The following is a 22,262-nucleotide window of genomic DNA, read 5'->3' on the forward strand; positions in this document are numbered from 1 at the left end:
GCAGGCTGTGTCAGAACAGATCCAGGAAATCTACTTTACTTTCAGCTGCATGAAAAAACGCTTGACTTTAGGGCTACAAAAAGTTAAAGATCACTGCTTTAAAAGAAACCCTAGCTCTAAAGGCATATGTCAATTTCAGTGGACCTGTGTCTTAAACAGATTGCTGTATAAGTGAAACTGACTAGGGCTACAAACAGTGTTTGGACTCAAAATGGTAGAGAAAACTGAATTGGACACGGAAATCCAGCAGAATTCACCATGTGTCAAAATGAGCTTTTGCAAATAAGGAAAAATGCCCGTTTTAAAAGTGTAATGTTGAAAGAAGGCCCTGTCCTAGCCTAGCAATGTAAAGGGGTTTTTGCTGGGAAACATATGGGATGTGTTATTTCAATAGGCTTGCTTCTGATTCATAACAACAAAAAAAAAATAAAGAATTAAATGCCTCTGAAGCATTAGTGGCTGGACTGTGGAAGCTCCAGAACAGGTTTTTCTCTGGCTAAACTGAGGCCTTCCCCAAAAAGGAACCACCATAACCTTCTGGGACACTTGCATGTTAATTGCTACCTTTGAAAACTTTGAATGGGCCAAGACAAAGAAATATCACACGCTCGCCAGACTTTTGTCTTGGCTTCAGCTTGAGACAATAGATCTGGGACACCTGTGTGTGAAGTGGGGGAAGTGGCAATAAACCTTCAATGAAACTGGGAAACCCCCATGTCCACCCTGGGATGAACTGACAGTTGGTGGTAGCCTGGAAAGACATGACCATATTTGTAATGTAAAAGTTGGACAGTTTAAGTGTAATTTCTGTGGCTTTTAAACAAGCTGTGTTAGCCTGCACTGGCATATTGTGGACAGAAATGACAGAGTATATTATGAGTAAAGTTTATATGATGCCACTTTGAAATTCAATATTCACATGCCTTATGACAATATATACACATGTATAAAGTTATCGAATTTTAGGTAAAGTAATTTCATTGAAAACCTGCAAATAACTATTAGAGGGATGAAACAAAGTCCTACAAACAGGAGAATTGGACTGCAATGTTCTGTGTAAAATATGTAATCTGCCTATGTAATTTGTTAAAGTGCCACAACTGTACAAATGTGTAAATTAGGTTAAAAACTGATTTTAGCAAAAGTGACTCTGGGATAATCAGTGGGATGATCCTATGCATTGTAAAGCACACATAAATCTGACATCATGCCCCTGAAACCCAACTGGCTGACAGTAAGGCGGTAACAAACACCCCTGACCAATCCTGTGGTTAGAGGTATGCCCAACCTAAACCTGCCCCATCATATAATCCTATGATGTCACCATGTCTTATAAATAAGAGGCTGACAGGACTCTACACACTCTCTCCTGAATTTCCAGCGCCTGTGTATCCTGACATTCCAGATCCACCTTTCCAAGATTCCAGACTCTACAGCAAGGCCAAGCATAGCTGATCCTATCCCAGCAAGGCCAAAGCATAGATTATCCTATCCCAGCAAGACTGCTGATCCAGAAATTCCACTAAAATCCCAATAACAAAGAGGAAAAGCTGTGGTACCCTTTTGGGAAGCATCTTGTGACCAGACCGGCTTTTTGCCCTCTACCTGCATTCCCGATGTACCCTTGCCATCATCCAGTGACCAGACTTGCCCAGCTATTTGTGGTTAGGAGAGCCGCCTTCCTGTGACCAGAACCTTTGAGTCCAGAATCCGGTTGGCTGCCCAAATCTCCAAACTCCAATGCTGAATGTATTTCCCCATCCCACAGTAGCACATAGCCTACCCATCTTGATGCTTTTTCTTTGTTCTACTCTCCAAGACCTCCTATCCTTGCCTTGGTAACTTGTTTAAGACTGTTAGAATTCTCTGGGCATCTTGTCCTTGATTCCTAGTGTTGGCGCCATTCTTTCATTCACCCCATCTTGTAACTCCTTAGTAATATTTGGAATAATTTAAAATAATTCCCACATAGATCTGAACGCGGGGTGAAAGGGTTAAGTTGCAAATTAAACTTGGATCGTACTGTGACTTTCTTTAACGATATAGACTAGATAATTTAGTTTAAGTAAAACTTGCATTTCCTTTTCAAAACCTATTTTCCTAAAAACGAACCTCATTCCACCTCGAAAATCTCATTCAATTCTCCAACTATAGTCACTCATTCACATTCATATTGTCCATGTGATGTGCTTCTATCACCCAGCCTAAAAACCACATTCCGATTCTGTGTTTTTCACCCGTTTTTAATAAACAAACGTTTTTGACATTTAAAGCGGAAAAGAAGAAAAATTCAACTTTTCCATGTGCGATTTGACTTCAGTGTGTTTTCAATTTCAACCTGCTTTGTAAACTGTATGTCTTTTGTGATGCCTTACCTTAGAATTGCTAGTGATATAACATCCCCGAGACTGTGATAAAACATATGTACATCATTATTTGTTAAAATCCGAATGTCATTTTAGGCCTCTTATTTTGTGAGGGAAGGTTGGATTTTGATTCCGATTGCTGCCTCATATTCCTGGCTACCTGCTGCTCCAGGAATTGGAGGTTGAGGGAACATTGTAGGGGGAAACCTTAAGTCAGGTGCTATCTGTCCTAATTGAAAAGGTGCGCCTATTAATTTGTGCTTTGGATTTGTTCTTGTAGAAGGTTACCCCAAGTGTATTTCAGTAGTTTTCATTGTAATTAATTATCACCCCATTGGTGATTGCTACCCAACATACAAATTGTGTGATTTCCTTTGACATTAAAATAAATAAATATTGTATTCCCACCAACCGGCCGGGTTCATGGTCCATTGTGACCCGGGGTTTTTGTAAAAGGGGGTGTGAGACGGGTTGGGTATCCGCTCATTTTGAATTTGTTGAAAATAAAGAAAAAGTATTCTAATTGAGCGCTGCATCCTAGGCTAAGGGCAAGAGCCCTGATCCAGTGTGTGATGTCCAGTTAGAATCCTTCACATTTATTGATCATGTACAACTATGTTATGAACATCAGAGTGTGATTATACTGCATGTATGAGTGTTGCATTTTGTTTGCCATGTTGACAGGGACCTACACAGTGGATTATGTAAATGTTCAGACCACAACCAAAATGGTGAACTAAGATGAACTATGATTTTGCTACACGGGTTGTGGGTTGAGGGCTCCACTTGCATCAATAGGCAAAACGAGCGAGGACAGTCGGGGTTGCCCCTCGGGTAGCCCATTGTGTGGAATTGTAGCTTGGGTTTGGACTGTTCCGGCTGGACATTGGATTTTTCATGGAACTCTTAGACTGCTCAGACAACTAGTAGGTCAAACTGGCAGCTAGCAGGTCAGCAGGGTTGCTAGGGTCAAGGCCATGGTAACTGTTTATGGTTAATTGAAAAGACATGAATTCCGGTTCCAGGCCGGACAAAAATGGCTGCATAAGCAGCTCGCTCCCTGCTCCACTTAAGAATATGCAGCTCGATTGACCCTCTGGCTGATGGTCTGGCAGACTGCAGCACTGAAAGGTCCTTGATTGCTAGCGGACCTGACTATGACCCATGACCGGATACCTCTTCATGGGTTGTGCGGAACTGTGTGGAGAGGCACCGAAGGCATCGCTGTTGGGATTGGAACTTGAGGCGGTGTGGACTCCTCTGCGGGGGAGAGGGTTCCACGACCGCCTGCGATGGATGGATGAGGCAAACTCAGTTTTAATCTTTTGACTGCAGGTCCGCTGGGCTTCTACCCTGAGCATATCACCTGTGTGTGGAAGCACTGCTGCAGGCCGGGGAACAGGCTGTGCCTCGCCGGCTTCCTCTGCTCATTATCTGCAGAAGGTCTGGGCTGGGAAGAACTACTGAGAGCCCATGCCTTAGTGGCCTTCAAAACTTGAGTCTATGCGGTGCTTAACAATTTAATGCAAAGCTGACCTTTCCTGCGAAATACCGCAGTCTTTTGCATAACCTGTACCTATGTGCCCTCTACTGAGAGGCAGAGGTGGTGTGGGGGCGGCCTCTGGGAGTCGTGGACAAGTTTAGGCTATGCATGAAGTGCCTGTTGCTGAGCACTATTTGGGACAGTGAGGAGACTGCATATTCTTTGAAGACGGAGCCAGATGCGCTCTGCAGGTTTTTTAAAATTATTGTGTGTGAATTTGCTTGCTCTGCACATTCTACATATAATTTCTGCATGCCGATGCTGTATGTGCACCGGCTGCTGCACATCTCTACAGCCGCCGATGCTGGTGAGGGAGCGACCCCCTTTGCCTCTTTGCTGGCCAAGCACTTACTACCATAAGGCAAGATGGTGGAGCTAGCTGAGCTCAACTGCTGCATGCACACCTTTTGCTGCCAGGAGGTTCCTTACAAAAATTGATTACTCACCAAGGATTTTCCAGACCATGTTGCCACAACTAAAGATGCTGAACCTGCCCTTCACCTTCACTGCTTGACTTTACCCAATCTCTGGGTCACTAAACAGAGCCAGGCGGAGCTGGAAAGAATCAAAAACGGTATGCAAACAAAGTTAATACCTGCCATGCTTTTGCTCTGAATAATCCTCATTGTTCTCCTTTAGATTTAGTTAACTTATAAATCCTTATACTCAGCTGCATTTCTGCTAGACCTTGTAGACTGGCTGATGCGGCGCCAATGGTGAAGGGCTCCTGGTGGCACACACCACTGGAAAGCCTGGGAGGCCCTGCTACCCCATGCATCTAACAAGGGGAGACTCTCCATGCATCAAGCTACACTCACGGTTTTCGGTGTCAGTTGACGTCTCGTGCACCCGATTTGTCTGCAACTCTCCTTTACCCCCCCACCCCCACCTCCCTCGTACTTCTTGTTACTGCACTTGGACAATCTGTATGTCGCAAGGCCTAGTAGGACCGTTTCTTTCTCCCGTGCCGCACCCTCCTTCTGTCTTGTGGCACCTTGAAACACCATTTGTTGTATAGGCGCCTTACAAATATCCAATAAATAAAATGTGGGATTTGCGAGAATTTTTCTGGAATAAAATGCGGCCTGTTTTTTCCTCCAAAACGGATGCAGTATCTTTCGTATAATACAATGTGTCTTTTCATAAAGACATGTACATATACGAGTGCACATAGATGGGAACGTTTAGGATAAAAATTGTTTTACTCCAATGCACGAGCACAAGCATGAACACTAATAATTAAAATGTGTAGTGTGAGGCCATGTCATTTAAGAATGTAAAAAAAGGAAATATCGCTTTTAGCCGGGAATTCTACATTAAAAAGGAGTTCCATCTCACTTTTTACTGCATATATACTGTGCACCAGGGAGCTTTCGTGTGAATAATGTGAAGAAAATAATTGTGTCGTATTTCACACTCCAATAAGTAAGGTTTCATTTGTGTGCATTTTTTACGATTACTAGTGAGGGGTTATGTGCCAATTGTTAAACTAATAGTCAAATGAGGTGGTATATCTCTCTCTGAAAACGTTAAAATTTACCACATATGTTGAACAAAACCATCCCTCCAAGCGTATGCACTCGCCCCCAATGGTGTCTAGAATGGGCAGTGACGCGTTATGAGATACAATTGAAGAAGAACTTGTGGCATGTCTGGATGAGCTAAGAGGCTTGAAACTGACTTAGCTTTAAACAGCCCTACTGAAAGGAGACGGGGCATGCGTCCGAAAAAAAAAAGGGGGGACTCGAACATATTTAATGACAAGTGACGTCACACGAAGTAAACAGATCTTAAAAGTGCAATATGCACATTTCACTCAATTGGTGTTTTCCCAATCAAAGAAACTGCACAGGATAAATATGAATTTGTCGCACACAAAAGGTGGCAAAATCTCAATTAGATCTTAGACAGGTTTCGTGAACTTCATGTGGCCCCTAATCACGATAATAATCACTCTGGGCTCTGTACAATTGTGCGTTAACTCGGCTTTTGCTGACCATCTTTGAGGAAGAATCTGTCCCCAGAGAACTAGGTGCATCTACTTTTAACAATGGAGATTGAAAGGAAGTGGGAAGATGCACTGTTTCAAGGCATCACTTTGATCCCTTTGCTTCCACTCAACGTTGCACCTACACCCAGACAAACACGGGCGTGAGCTAGAATGAAACTTTAGGGCAGGGGACTATGTGCAAGTTTTGCAAGCTGGTAGTGATTGGGGCCATTCAATCCGTTTTGCTGACCCGTCACCCCTCATTCCTCAGAGCGTAGGAGGCAGAATACCTATTCCTCCTTCCTTAGACGCATTCAACAAATCTCTCTCACCCCAATTATGAGACATTTTAGTTCTGCAAAGAGATGGTAATCACCTGAGGCGAGGGACATCTAAAAGCTGAGCCCAGCAGTTAAGCCATAGGCTTCCTCAAATGGCGTCTCATTTTACCACAAAATGTAGATGTGGGGGTGGTTAAAGTATTTTCAAAGTTGGGGGGGGGGCTACAGAAGATCTCCCGCCGCATTTGTTATGGTAATCAGTGGAAAAATAAATTTCAAGCAAATGGGCTTCGAGCAAATTGCATACATCTGTTTAAATGTAAGAAAAATCACTGCCCTCCAAGGAGAGCTATTTGACCGGCTCTTGCCTGTAAGTGATTTCAATCCAGCACTCCAACTAAGTCAATGCCTAGTATGGGATGCCCAAGGGAAACCCTTATTTATATATTTTTATGTCAAAGTTCTTTTAATTCTGGATGATGTACCCTTATATAACGCCCCCCTCTTTGAATCCCCCCGGTCTCACTGAACCAAGAAGAAGGTTTGTTTTGCAAATTAAAATATTTATTTGAAGAATTGAACAATATATCGATTACACTTTTATGAATATGAATAATATCTGAATATCACCCTTCTGAACAATGATCAGCAATGGGTAATATTACAATATCAACAATCTCTTTAATCAATTAGGAGTAGGAATAGGAAGAATAATGTAGCAGAGAATACTTTGTATGGTTCAAGGAAATGCAATGATAGGAAAGAATGCAACACAGAATTAAACTTGATAGGAATTCAATCAAAGACAATGTGATCACTCTTTCCCCTGTGACTACTCACTCCCCCCAATATGCAATATGAAGAGATGGAATGAGGGCACACAGGTTTCAGGAATAACAATCAACAATTGCAGTTTCAATCCCGATTCCCCCCTCCAGCAAGCTTAGTGAGAACAGTAATGGTTTTAAAACAGGTCAATTGCTTTTAAATTGTGGTTTGGACTAAATGGGAAAAATGCTAAAAATGATCTTAATTCGCTAAATTGAATTCAGAAATAGTGAGGGTGATTTGGATTGGTTCGGGTAGACACTAGCAATGATTGTAGAATGATTAGCAGATGGAAAAGGAAATTCAGAAGTTGAAAGCAAGAAATAGCTCTTTTATATGGAGTGAAATTGAGCCAAATGCAAATTCACGGCAACTTTTCCGCGTGCGAAAAACGCGATTACAGAAAAACTATAAGGAATTGGGATGTACGGTTCAAGAGTTACAGAGGTTTTAGGGAAGGTAGATTTTTCTCAAAAAGGTCAAGATTTCAAATTGAAAGATGCGCTGTTGAAGATTTAGAACAAAGATTTCTTAACACTAGGGAGTCTATGGAGCCGCAAACTACACGGACAGCACAGCCACCTATCCAGAGGCGCCTCCGGATGGTTTCTATCTGCCTGAGACGATTGCCTTTCTCCAGAAAATATATATTAGCGGCAAGATGATTATCACTATGGTTATCACAGGATTATGTGGATGAGAGAAGAATTCAAGGTAGACAAAGAGATTCTATAATGCAGTTATTCAGTTATGGATAGGTTGAGATGGACTGAATATGATTACTTTAAACTAAGAGATGACTATGGATAGTTCTATATTAAATACTCAACAGTATGGCTTTGGAATGGAATGGGCCTGTCAAAGGTTTGGCTTTGACTTCACTCGCCACCGGACAGGATTCAGGGCACCTGGACTCTGCTCTCAGCAAGGCACTCTGGTCTGCACGGCCTCTTGGACTGGATCTGATGGGTCGGTTCTGGGTACAGCTCTGCTCTATGGGTCTGGATCTTGGTTCTAGCACTGGGTTCTTAGCTAGAAGCAGCAACAGCTCAGCCAGGCTGTTGGATTTTGTGATGCCCCTTGAAAGTTTGGGGTTAGAATCAGGTTGCAAAAGATTCTAAATGCCTGCTGAAAAGGGTTCAGCTTTTTGGATTGGGCCTTTCTGCTTCAGAATTCTGGAGTCTGGATCTAGGTTCTGGAGTCTGGATCTTCCTGCAGAGTGCTTCGCCAATGGGTCAGTTGATGAGTGGATGTGTGCGTCTTTTGCCTGTCCTCAGCAGTCCCTATTTATCCATTTTCCAAAGTGGGCGGGGAGGTTGATTGTCTATGCCCAACCCTCTAAGGATCTGATAGGTCAGAGAATTCCCTGTCCCCTGATTTCAGAAGGAAAAGAGTGTCGTGATGTGTCATAGTGATGCTGCCATTTACAATCTAGGGAAGAACCTCCCCTTTGTTCCTGTACTGTATATCTTATTTTTCATAAAAAAACATTTACAAAATGCACAACTTGTTCATAATACATATTTACATGATAGATTGACTAAGGTACGTTTCTGTCTGTTATCTTCCTACGAGTTTTGGTTCATAAATGGCAATTTTTCGCGCTTTTGATTGATTACACATTTTCGGATTTCTACAATTTTTTTACACATACATGCACATACCCTCTGAGCATATTCCTGTAATTTTCCATGTTTCTAGCATAATCACAATAGCTACAATATTAAAAAATGTGTGGTTCAGTCTCAGAACATCGCACAGATTCCAGATTAGTTTTAAAATGCGAGTGGATTTTTCATTTTAATAATCTCCAAGTTTCATATTTTTGTCAGTTCGGCACAATATTTTATAAGTCTTTTCCCAAAACATAGTTACTTTAGTTTCCAATCCACATTTCCAGTCTGGCCCGCCCCCAAGCTTGGCTGAGTCAGAGAGTCACATGGCTTCTTCCTGCCAAGGCAGTTGATGTCAGTCACACCCGAATTAGAATTTTCATTCAGCTCAAGGCAGTCTTTGGTCTACACTCAGAGCAACATGCCAGAGTGCCCCTCCCAATTCCTTTCACACCAGCCTGCCAGTTTCTTAGCAGAGAGCAGGGGGGAGATTCCTTTGTTGGGTAAAAGTGTGTGGAATGTCTTTGGGAAACTTTAACTTTTAAACACGTCTGACATTGTCTTGTCCTAAAATATAAATTACCTTTTTAACAAATACATGAACCAATTTCTTAATTCAAGCCCTTTTAAAATATAGTTTTGAATTGTCTCCACCTCTTAGGCTTCTGATAGCAAGTCTTTCTATGGCATACTTTGAGTTCAATGTCCAACTTTACACATGACAGGTTTTAGAAATCGCTAGCTTCTGACACAGGTGAGTAACGGTATTGCACCCATTTTTGACATATTTCTTTCCAGCAAGCAATCTTCAAAGTGGATTTTCTTCTAATAAGTGTACTTCTGTGGACATTGTATTTATGTGGATTCTTGAAGTAGAATGATGTTTAACACCCAACAAGGAGGTTGGGTCTTTTGGGTGGTTTGTGAGCCATGATTTTCGCAAATTTGACAACCAAGAAAAACAGTTTCACACAGCTCTGTGTTTCTTTTGCAATCAGCCTTGCTTTGTAGGCAGCAAAGTGATGGGTTTTGGCAGTGGTCTCCTGTGTTACCACTGACATAGGCAAAAGTGGATGGCGGCCTATTTTTTCAGATTTTTACTGCGTACTTTTGGGTGATTTTTAGCGAGCAGCATGCTCTCCGGCGGCCATTCTGATGTTCCTGATGCAAGCAATGCACTGGAATGTTGCAGGGCCTGGACTAGTGGGTTGAAATATCCCACAAGCCTCTGGAGCCAAAGGCTGGGCCTCACTTCAGTGATTCCTTCTGCCTGCTGAGAGTGGGACTGCTTTAGCGCTCCAAAGCCCTAGCCTGCCCCCGCCTATGCATTCCAGACCAGTGAACCAATAGTTTGTTTTCACATATTGACCACTGATGGCATCAGCATGGGTACTCAAAGCGAAAAATAACTAATGGTATTATATTCAGTAGATGTGGGGAAATAGGCCACCTTCATCCTCATTCTCAATCAGGCTTATTGCTTTTAGGTCTCTATTTAACAGGACACCTAATTTTTAAGCACTGAACAGACGTAGGAGGGGCACGTTGCGTAGATAATATCTCGGTCATGCTCACCTACTCCTTCTCGTAAGGATTACTATCGGATGCAGGTCAGTTTTGTACCTGGCCAAGACCAGGCGGAACTCATTGGAATCCATTGTAAAGATCACATTCAAAGCATATTTGGAATTTTGGAATCTGTGTGATCACTGAGCAAGAAAAAAAAATCGATTTCATTTTCTTTTTTACTGCATACTTATGCAGTGGAAGACATCTGGACCCCGCCATACCCCACCCAATATTTATTAACAGTTATTTTTTATATTAGTGTTTGGTTAGTTAAAACCTTTAACACGAAGCACGAGCAGCATTAACACCCAGATTACGACATGCGTAAAAACATTTTTTTCCAATCTCATTAGTATAAAACAGTGCGTTAATGCAATATTTTTTTTTTAACATTTCTTGACATATATAAAAAATTGTTTGATTCATTACAAGATTGGTACCAGCATAAAGGCTAATGTGACAAAGTAATGGACTAATACCCACATTTGAAGGCAGCGTTTACATTTCCACAAGACGGAGTGGAAATATTATAGAGGAAAAGCAAGTCCATCTTTCTTTTACTGTTAATTTGTCCACTCCACCTCTTGAACATTTAAAATTCTAAGCAGGGTCCCGACAGCCCATAAGTGCTCACGTTGGTCGTCCCTGCATGCAATGTACGTTTTTCTTCCCTTCTTTGGTAGAAACGCTCACCACAATAAGCCGAGTGCACATCCCAGTGGTTAGTCACGTTGATTTGTAATGATTTATTGTAGTTAACATCCCTCTGGGGCAATGATGGTGTAGTCACAACGTCCAAATGATGAATGGGAAGCGTTACTGCGACACACTGGCCAGATTCTAATTTTTTTTTTTAAACGAAGACAAAACATTTAAGTGAATCGCCCTGGCGTCTTATCAGCTTTCTTTGGATAAAAAGAGAGAAAATTCGAAACCCAACTATAAGCAACCTAAGTAATTGTTACTAGGGTGGTGGGGGCGTTTAGAGATTGAGACCCAGTAGGGTAAGTGTCAACAACCTTTGGCTCTCCAGACGCTATGAAATAAAACTGGCAGAACACACCACCGTTTACTGAGGTGGCTAGGGCTGATGTTACAACACAGCATATCTAGAGAGCCGCAGGTTGCAGACCCCTGCCATAGGATAGAGCTTCCCATTGCTACAATTCTGAAAGGACAAAGCGTGTACCTCCTCCCTAATCACTTGCGGAAAAAACAAGCATTGGCAAAGCCAATAGTTTTGGCATGTGTGATTTATTGCATTTTACTTTTATAGCAAAGAATGCAGTAAATACTTGGGATCTACTTGGCCAGTAATTCCAAACTAGTCAGCATATTACTGCTTGCAAAAAAACAACATTCGTGAAATACAGTAGGAAGACTTCTCTTCACTGCAGACCACAGACGCCGTTTTACTAAGTGTACTATTAATGTTACAGGTCAAACTCTACTTTTGGAAAAGTTAACATATTCATGGCGATTTTAAGGGGGTGAGGTAGGTGGGCAGGGATAGGATTGAGCTAAAGGGGGGTAGGCAGACATGAGCTAGGATTAGGGAGAGTAGGCAGACGTGAGCTAGGGTGGGTGGGTTGCTGAACAGGGGTAGGGTAGGCATGCTGGTGTGGATCGAGGTGATCTCGGATATGCAGAGGTAGCATAAGTAAGCTAGGCTGGGTGGACAGTTGAAGATAGGAAGGGATGAAGTACTTGGGGGTGTGGCTTGGGGGGCAGAGTGAAGTGAGGTGCGGTGGGGCAGAGTGAAGTGAGGTGCGGTGGACTGGTGTGGAGTGGTGGTGGTATGGAGTGGTGGTGTGGAGGCGTGATGTGGAATGAATGGGTCTTCACATTTGTGAAGTGATGTGGTGTGGGTGTGATGGTGTTGTAGTGTTGAAGTGTGGTGTATTATGGTGTATGTGTGTTGGGGTGGTGTTGTGGTGTGGTTGTGCTGTGTAGTGGTAGTGTGGAATGGAGTGAGGTGAGAAAAGAGTTTCAGAACTGGCCATGAACTGGCCATGTGCCTCTGCCAACACTCAGGGACGTCATTTCACGAAAATGGCAGGGGTAGCGGAAGGCACATCACACGGCCCATGACCTCCGATGACATCACAGGGAGTGATGCCGTTTGGTCCCACCCCAAAATGACATCACAGAAGCAATGGAACAGGACCCTTGAAAAAACAGGAAGTGGCATCACAGAGCATTGTTCCGAAGTACACTACGAAAAATATGGTTACGATATCACTGTAATGTGATACACATTTCATACAAAAATTGATAACCATATGTATCATTAATATCAGTGTGTGTAGGGCTATATTACCAAACTACTGTGAATGCAAGCAGAAGTCTAAGGCCAAATGATGAGGTGTTACTATATAGCACTTACGCTTAAGTGCTTTATATAGAACAAATATACATACAATATCACCCAACTTGTGTTGGTACTCATTTACCAAGCTCAGAAGGATGAAAGGCCGAGTTGGCCTTGCTGGGATTCAAACCTGCAGATCTCGCACGAATTGCAGCAGCGAGTGCTCAACCCACTGAGCTATTTTACCAGCAATAGCGGTCTTACCGGCTATAGTGAAATGAGCAATTACATGTCTGAATGTTTTCAAAGTCAGAAAGCAAATTACACTCTGTAGTGAATACCATTAATCACACATCAAGCCTGCATGGATCTACTTTTCAGGCTTCAGAGGGTGGGAAAATGCATACCATTGGGAGGGTTCATAACTGTGTATCAAAGAACTTAGAGAAGCGCAGGGAAAGCAGCTCACTCACATGGCATCCCATACTCTGTGCACTCGTTCCCTCATACATGCAAACAAACATCCTAAACATCATGCCATGGAGATAGGAAAGAGACACATTACAACAAAGCATTCATTGTGGCAAAATGAAATCAAGGGCTACTTTGTGCTATGGTCAAACATTTCTACAGTGTGCAAAAGCATTTAGGCACAAGGATTTTGTCAAGTGACCGAGGACACAGAGATGGACTGTCTTGTGATGATCGTAACAGAGACATAACTGCAACTTGCGAAAAGCGAAATACATAGTCCAAAATGGATGCTTATTCTACTCAAATGTTTTTGGAGGTTTTTGTATGCAGTGTGAATTTTAAGTACAGACCAAATTAGTTACTCACCCCCTGAAGCGTGCCTGAAATAGCAATTATTGTATAGAATTTCTGAAAGACAAAATTATTTGCTATTCCTATTCTTTCTTATTTAGGGTTACTGCGGAAAGTGTTACACTTGTGTAACCCCATGTTTTTTGTTGTGGTTGTCTGAACAAGAAAGCCAGCCACTCCAGAAAGGAGCCACATGGTGCTGGCCACAGCCCAGCAGATTCAATTCTTTTAGGGGTAGCAAAGGAGACCACAGGGGTTGCGGGTTCGACCCCTGGCATCCCTCAAATGACATCCCTGCCAGCACCAGACTGCACTGTAGCATGCCTAGAGCGAGGGGGTGAAGGCTTGTGGTTTAGGAGGGACTGCAGACTGTAGTGAGTGCAAAGATAATATGCACTACTGTTTCCAACTGTCCACTGTGGATTAACAAGCTTACCTGCCTCTCTTTTAAGTGTGTGGTAGTGAGGGGCAGGGCAGTTAGGCAGTGCCTAAATTGAGAAACAGAAAACGAGGGAGGCTTCAACAAGGGGGCGTGGCCTGAATTTTGGGCTTAGGGGGGGGCATCTCCTAAATGAGCGCAATCTGACCCAAATTATACACCATGACACCGTGCAAACATGAACTTTTGATCACTCCGCATGGTCTTGGATGGTACTGTATGCATCCAGTCTGCACATTGTAAATTAATTTCTCTGAGGTTTAGGAATTAATCACTCTCTCGGTCAGAATGTAAATAAAGGAATCAGTAGGTAAATAAATCATCCTCGTTCTGTAAATAAATCAAAATGAACACGAGTGTGGGAGACCCTCTGAGAACGAACATGATTGAAATAACTTGTTCTATGGGATTTCTTCCACTAGGGAGTGTCTACAACCATGTTTTAGCTCACTGGCCCTTCAAAGAGGAGACATTTAATTTATGTTTTTGGTTCATATGAACCTTTACACAATAATTTCGACAAATACATTCTTTTGTACAATATAAAATGAAAACGTTCACATATAAAACAATTAGTAATACATAACATTCAATACATTTCGGTTAATTCCTTTAAAAACCGATACATAATTTCAATGCATATCCACTAAAAGAATACAAATTAATCAGCATCATCATAGCAGCTATATAACCTTAATAAAAATGTTTTAGACAAATAATAACAATGAGCTCCTGATATAACCTCCTATAACTGAAAGAGAGCAGAATGACAATGGACTCGGCACCTTTAACGGCCGCCCAAAACTGATCGTACTCAATATATATCATTTCAGATACAAAGTTAGTATAACTATTGAGATATGCCTTTTTCAATGCACTACACCGAGTAAGAACGTGCCAGGCTGTTCAATATTCATTTGCATATCAGCCTCGTCCCACCCACAAGGGCAGTCTCGCACCGAAATGTTAGGCAATCCCCAAGATCAGTATTTGGGGGCATGGGAAGATCAATCTGCTGCCCGATTTCAGAAATGTTGCGCTTATTGCAATTGCATTTTTGAAGCCATAAGATTACCTCTCCGTGTAGAAAAAGGTGTCGGCAGCCTCTTTATTGTTGTTCTGGCTCAGTGGGGGGTGAGTAGTCGCCAGCATGAGAAACAACTACTGGTATAGGAAGTCTGTATTGGCTTCGGTGGTGGTAGTTTCTGGCATTTGTGGGAGTATACATGTGTGTGAAGCACCATGACAAATAGCAAACTGTATGCACTACCTAAACCGTAGTCACATTTAGATAATGTACAACTAGAAACAGTTGTTTGAAAGGGGATTCTTTTACTGAAGCAATCAAGCTACTTTAAAAAAAAATATCCAATGTAGGAGATTAAAAACACCAATTTCTGTCTGCAATCTATGAGGAAAGGTAATGGGTTGATTACAGCGGTCAAGCAGCTTCCAGAGTAAGAATACTTGTTAATCATGTATGCCTTACTTCATTTCGAAGGAATACTGCTCCCAAGCACAGAGTCCAGAATTAAAGAACTCTCTATGGTTTGGTTTCATACAAAAAAAAGTTAAAAACCAGTAGGCAGCATGTCATTAATTTTCCTGGGGTTATTTGGAGACCATTTTTTCATAAAAAGTTGTAATCAGCCCTACAGATAAGGGGTGTAAGAATAATTAATATTCCATTTAGTTACCTTATAAATCTTAATATCTAATCTGTCACCTAACACTATACATCATCCTTAACTTTAAGGGAATATTTTGTGCAAAGAAAGTGCCTTCGGGCGTGAAATACAGGTTGGTAAAATCCCCTGTTTATGCCCACTTCATGCAAATAAAATAAACGTGCTATGCTACTTTGAAAACTGACTCACTGGGAATTTTAATGGATTGATGGGCATGCATAATTCATGAACATGAAACAATGGTTTTAGACCAGGGCATGTTTGTTTATAAGCGAACATTATTTCTAAAACGGTAAACGATGGAAGTGACCCAACTCGCTCACATCAGAGGTCAAAATCGGAATATTTTAGAGCCTGGATTAAGGAACGTAATCACAAACACTGTAGTCTCACAGAACAGAAATATAGGACTTGTTACTAGAAGGAAACACCTACTAACTGTTCCTTAAATAACCCTGACTTGCAGACCACTACACTGTGATAGTACACATAGCAATACCACCCAACCACAAGACAATACATGTCAGCTGTGAGCAAAAGAGGGGTGGTTTAAAGGTCTTCGTCTACAAAAACCCAAAGATGCATCAACGTCTCTCCATGAAAGATGATCCTCAATTGCAACTCTCTCCTACTTCACTGCAACATCACCCACTTGTTAATTCTGCCTTGTCTTTCAATCTACCCCACACAATCATACAACCCTGCTTTTTTTCATATGTCACTGCCAACAACATTGTGGATCAGAAGACCTAACAGTACTTGGGAATCTCAACAGTTGGTTTGAGCTAGGTACCAACGCAGCAGAGAAGACACTATTTTCAGATTGCTGTCAAAGGAGCAGCACACTAGATGGGCTCACAACCATAGCACTACCTCTTTCACTGTGTCACAAATGGCACAAGAATCACTCATATTCTCAAAGGTGGTCCAAGGGTGTCTTAGGGTGTCTTAGGCTCTGTCTCTGCCCCCCCCCCCCATCCAAGGACCTCCTTCCTAGCCCAGACGTATTTAGACAAAGGTTGGTATATGTCGATTGTTTCAACTAGTATGCAGATTTCCAAATAAGTGAATGGTGTTCCCCTAATGGCACTTGGTCTTAATCTCACTAACTACCCTCATGGATTTCCTGGCTTTCCCAACCAGTGGTTAGCTTCTTATAGGACCAGTTCCTTAACACCCCATTTCAATCAGGTCTTCCCTTTCACCCTCACCTCTCTTCTCCCTATTCTTATCCTGTATTCTTCTCTCTTCCTTCAATTTCACGCCCCCCTCTACTCACTCCTTCCAATCTGTCGGACCCATCACACTCCTTGTACTCACCTCCACCCTTATATGTCACTACTTATTCTCCACCATCACTACTCCATCCCCCATTCTACTACTGCTCAGACATGCTCTTTTCGATGAGTTATGCCCTTCACAATCACTCCTTACACACAATTCTAATAACACTTGCCACATTCACACTGCTGTACCACTTGCATGCACTATCCAATACCTCCCCTTACCCAGAAATTAACTCCACAGTGCTCCGCTCCTTCCTTCCTCCTGATTGTCTCTTGGTCCGCCACCTCCACTTCCTCTGATCTCTCCCAAACAACCCACACTGCCTGCTCCCAGTGGTCCCTTTTTATATCTCACCCGCCCCCTTTTATGGATTGGCTTTCTGTCCTTGACAAATCTAGCCCTATCTTCCCCATCTGGGATGCGTTGTATGAAGATTACAAAGAGGGGCTAAGCACCACCCACTTATTCTGTGCAGGTCCACAACAATGGTGGCCTGGAAGGCCGAGTGTCTAAGTTCATGGTTTTTTGCTCTTTCTGCCCCAAACCCAAGTTCGATGATTGGTGGGGGTCAGTGACCATGATTTTAGTCCCCGGTGGTCTAGAGAACAGACAGCCAGTGATGGTGTATCTCTGCCAGCATTGGGGAGCATTGTATGGCTCGACCGATCGAGTTATATTTGTCCTGCTGATGTACTCTCCTCTCTGTCAACAGTAGCTCAGAAGACTTGAGAATTGCTGTTCCCAAATGAGGTTCTTGATCTTCTGTAGTTTCTGAAGGATGGATTGTGCAGTGGGGTGTCTCACTCTTCAGCTGGGACTCTTCGTTTAGAACAACTCTGATGGATTTGTAAGAAGCAGAACAAGGCTGATGCTCATTTGCTGTATGAGGAAGGGTGGAGACAATTGCAGACTATATAGTAACAGACTGGCCCCAGAGAGGGTAGATGGGGGGCCTCTCAACTGTCACCGGCCATCACAGTGGTAAGACTAGCCATGGATTTCTCCCTGGTAGGCTTCCCACCCACAGTTCTGAGGGTTTGCCCTTCCCCTCCTGATAAGGCCAAAGTACTAACATTGTCACAACTGCCATGTTGGAACCCCCCTGATGTCAACACAACATACACAGTAGCTTCACACTGGCCAACATCTGGTTGCAGTGCCACTGGAGCAAAACAGAACAATGTGTTGTGGGATGTGGTGCTAGGTTGGGTGGGAGGCAAGACATTTAGCGTGGCTTTGGCCGAGTTTATGGCAGTTTTCTACCATTTATGTGATACATCGATTGACTGCTGGTGCACAGATGCCCCTGCAGGTAGTGTGCGTATCATAACAGTTGTCAAAGTTGGTGCTTATTGGAGTATGGCCGTTTCACATATTAGAACTGTACTAGGTAGAAGGATGAAGTGTCTGGGAGAGGAAGGTAGTTCAAGACGCACTTGGCATATGACAGTACCACCTATGAGATGTGAGGCTATACCATACATATGGTGACAATACAGGGCATATGAGGCATTAACTATCATAACATGGTAGTACTTGGACATTGGGAGCTACACTTGGCACATATCAGCACCTGTGCAGTTTAGGAGTGTGTGTTAGGTTAGCCTTCTTTGACAAAGTGACCCTGTGGTCATGGTTAAATGGGCATGGAACCCCAGATGCTCGAAAACAGCTTTAACCCAGAAATCTATAGTCCCAAACCACACCACCCTACCTGTTTTTGGTAAACCAGTCATTCATTGACTACACCTAAAATAATTCCCTTCACTATTAAAGAGAAAATCTGCCACAGATCCAGGAGAGTCAACTGCAAATCCAGAAAGAGTATCTCATCTGGAGAGTTATACCTTGAATGGCTTGGAAGGGGTCTCGAAATGTGGGTAGGTGTTTCACAGACTATGGTTGGACTGATCTTTATAATTCTCTAGGGATACATGACTTTCTGTAATCCGGAGAAAGGCCTAGTCTTTGGCGCATTCTGAAAGAGAATGTGGTCATACAACGTATGGATTCTTTGGGTATCAAGTTCCAGAGCCAAGTCATGATTACGATTGAGGCTACTTTTGGCATTTTTCGGGATTAAGGTGCTGCTGGATGTTTGCAGTCTTATCTGTGAGATGCGACTAATTTTGGAATAAGTATTCCCATGTAATGCCTGGTGAAAGGTTCAGAGAGCATTCAATTGTATTCTTTGTCCGATGGGCGGCTAGTGTAAAGCTCATATTTTGTTTATTATTTTTTGTATCACACACCGAACCCTGTGGTAACTGGTGTGATGAGATCTCTTGACCGTTCAGAGAATTCTTGCAGCTGCATTTTGTATAGCTTAATAAGATGTGCTGAGATAGCCAAGAAGATGCTACTCGTGTAGTTCAGCTTTGATAAGAAAAGGCAGATCAATGTGACGGTTCTGTACCAGGAGGCAAGAAAGACGAGACATGTCTGATAGGTAGAACATGAAAAAACAAATCCCAACTCTTGACTTTATAAAAGGCTTTAGTGAGCTATCCATCTTCATTCAAAAGGTCTTCACCACTCTGGACATTTACAAGTGGATTGACATCTTTTCTGGCCCAGGGACCGCTATGGGAGCTGTTGAATTAGTGCGGCATATCATTCTTGTTCATCCATGGGTTAACTAACTTGAAACAACTGAGCTGGTCTGTTTAAGCTTCGTCGTGGAGAGTCTAAAGATGTTTTCATTGTCATGGCCCACCTCACTTTTGTACAAGGCGGGTGGCACAAAGTCCCTATGAAGCACACGTTAGGCACACGTCGCTGGTGGCAGGAGCTTCTCCCTCGCCCCTCCTCCCATGGGCAAGGCTTCGATCCCTGGTGTAAGCGGCCTGCCTGGAACATCTGCCCACCACCCCCTTGAAATCGGCAGCAAAATCCGCACTTGGGTGGTGGTCACATGATTGACCATGTTACAATGTGGCCTATTTCAGTGTTATGCTGCAGAGAGTTTTGATAAGTGCAACTTTTAGCATTAAATTGTCCCTGTTTTAGCCTCTTTGAGCCAGTGCATAATAATTCCCGTTATTTTCTTCTTATATCGTTTGTTGTGCCGCCCTCACTCGGTCTGGCTTGTAACTAAAGTATTAGCGGCTTCTGAAACCATGAGTCTTGAGCTACCTGGTTCTGATAATGGAACATCATCAACTGTGAATTTTAAAGTAAGGGGTGTTGTGAAGTGGCATAATGCTCATTCTAAGATTAAGATGGGCCTTTTGAATGTTAGCTCTGCAGTAAAACATGCTTCTAAAATGTGCGATTTGAGTCATGATGCCTTTCACCGGTTAGCAGTGACTGGTATTTGTTTTTCACAGAATTGCCTTACAATTTTAAATGAAATCCTACCTGTGGGGTTTAATGCTTTACTGTAAAACGGGGTAGAGAAGTGGGGGTTCCCTTCTTTCTTTCCAATGTCCTTAGAGGACCTACTGTGCAGACTCAAATCTTCCTCGTTTGAGCTTTTGACTTTGAAGGTGACCACAGGGGTGAATCTTTTAGGGGTTAATTACGGTTCTTTACCGTCCACGGAAACATGAAATGGTTTTAGGTAATTTCCAAACTCCAGATGAAGAAAAACCCTATCATTAAAAAGTATTCTTTCATACGATTTTAAATTTAGTAATACAGATGCAGCTATAGTTCAGGATGTTACCAATGTACTCAATATTTTAGGGTGGTCCCACGCATTCTGCAGCACAGCATCACGTTTGATTATGTATCTATCCTTTCAGTGGTCAGACCACACAATGATGTCATTTTCATGTGATATTGGCAAAAAAGGTTTAAACGACATTAAAAAGTTTAAAAAAATCAAAAGGCGAGTTCTTAAAACAAACTTCACCTAATTTCATCTGAAGATTCATATGCACTTCTTTCTATTATGCTGGTTGTGAACTATAACAATCACCGGATGACTTACTTACCTACTTGATAATAAAGTTTTATGGTGTCTTAACTCACCAGTGTCTCTGACCCAGCGCCGGCCCAATTTTAAAGCACACAAATAATAATTGGTTTATCCCAGAGTTAGCAGAATTAAAGAGAGTAGACCGGCGTCTGGAGAGAATGGCGTTCTACACTCATAAGGTGATAGAAATGGAAACAGCATTTTTTTAATTATTAAAAAGGTGCTTCTGCAAGCCAAGAAACTTTACTTTACAGGACGAATCTCAGCTGCACACTCTACTAGTGCTGAACTGTTTAAAATCTGTCATGAACGGGCTACCGTATCTGATGGAACTAATGCAAGTGCTCCCCCTCAACTATTTTATTATTAACTTGCATCCTTTTTTGTGTCGAAGGTTATTAATCTATGTTTCAGAGGCTACTGCTGCTGAACTTAGAATCTATGTTGCTTCACTATCAGCTCCAATACAATTATCTTCAGATTTCAATTCCTTCCACTTTCTATCTAGCACTGATGTAATAAAGAGTGCCGGGGCTGAAAGCCTCTAGCACGTCGCTAGATTCTCTGCCACATACATTTTTAGGGGATCATATTTATTTGTTGCCAGAAGATTTATTGAATGTCATTAAAGGCTTCTTTCCCAGACAATTGAAAGGAACATTAGTCTCTCCCCTTGTGAAAAAGGCACATTTGAATTCAAGGCCAATTTCTAACCTTCTCTTTGTGTAAAAGTGTGGAAAAGGAGGCTACAGCACAATTATCCAAGTACTTTGTAAAGGGAAAACTTTGTTCAGGTTTCCAGACTGGGTTTCGTCCATTACACCGTACAGAGGCAAGAGTTTAATTATCTGGGAAAAATTGTTAGACTTAAGGGTCAGGGGAGGCCCAACTGCTTTTACTCTTTTGGATTTGTCAGCAACCTTAGATACTGTGGATCACAGTATCCTAACCCAGTGCCTTAAATATTTGATTATCAGAGGGACTGCTCCAGCCTGGTCATATTTGCGAGTTCAGCTGGGGATTTCCTTTCCACCAGCAACCAACTGTCATGTGGGCTCTTATCACCTCTCCTTTCTTTTTAATGTCTATATATACTGTCACAAATGGCTCAAACAACACTCAAGTCACAGACACGGTACACAGGTTTTTTATAGATTTATTTTTTAGCAGGGCACTATGGCTGCCCCCTCCCCTCTCTTCTAAAAGTAGTATTTTCCACCCTAATCCCTGGGTTAGCATAAACAGAATATTGCACATATTGTCTAATCTAGCTAGTTGGCATAACCGGGAGGAAATCATTCTCCATCTAGACACCTTCAGTGACTTCCTAGACTAGCCCAACACTATCAGTTGGTTAGTAGCTAACAGGGTAATTGGGGGATGTAGGTTCAGACTCCCTGAACCAGGCTGCCTTCTCCCTCTCGCTGCCTTGTTTGCCCCTCTCCATCTCTATACACAACTCTTCTAGTCCCAATTCCACCAGCCTTCACTTCTGCTCCCTGCGTCTTCCTCCTCTGTCCCTCTGATGTCTCTCACTACTTTTTCTACTTGCCACTAACCTTCCATGTTACTGCTCCCTCCACCACACTACTGCTCCTTC

The 22,262-nt window shown here is 42.5% G+C and overlaps 1 protein-coding gene across 2 annotated transcripts in view; it reads right to left on the minus strand.

Annotated features, from left to right (window-relative positions):
* MRPS5 (mitochondrial ribosomal protein S5) overlaps window positions 1-22,262 on the minus strand; it is an 804,837-nt gene that overhangs the window by 751,154 nt on the left and 31,421 nt on the right. Inside the window, exon 1 of one of the 2 annotated variants that reach the window (XM_069606861.1) lies at window positions 4,356-4,389. The exons of the other annotated variant lie outside the window; for it this stretch is intronic. Coding sequence (XP_069462962.1) covers window positions 4,356-4,374 — 19 coding nt within the window. The 5' untranslated portion in view covers window positions 4,375-4,389. Of the gene's footprint in view, window positions 1-4,355; window positions 4,390-22,262 lie in introns of those variants that run through there. 2 annotated transcript variants of the gene reach the window in all.

Source organism: Ambystoma mexicanum, chromosome 4p, assembly GCF_040938575.1.
Source record: "Ambystoma mexicanum isolate Mex_15411 chromosome 4p, UKY_AmexF1_1, whole genome shotgun sequence".
Classification (NCBI taxonomy): domain Eukaryota; kingdom Metazoa; phylum Chordata; class Amphibia; order Caudata; family Ambystomatidae; genus Ambystoma; species Ambystoma mexicanum.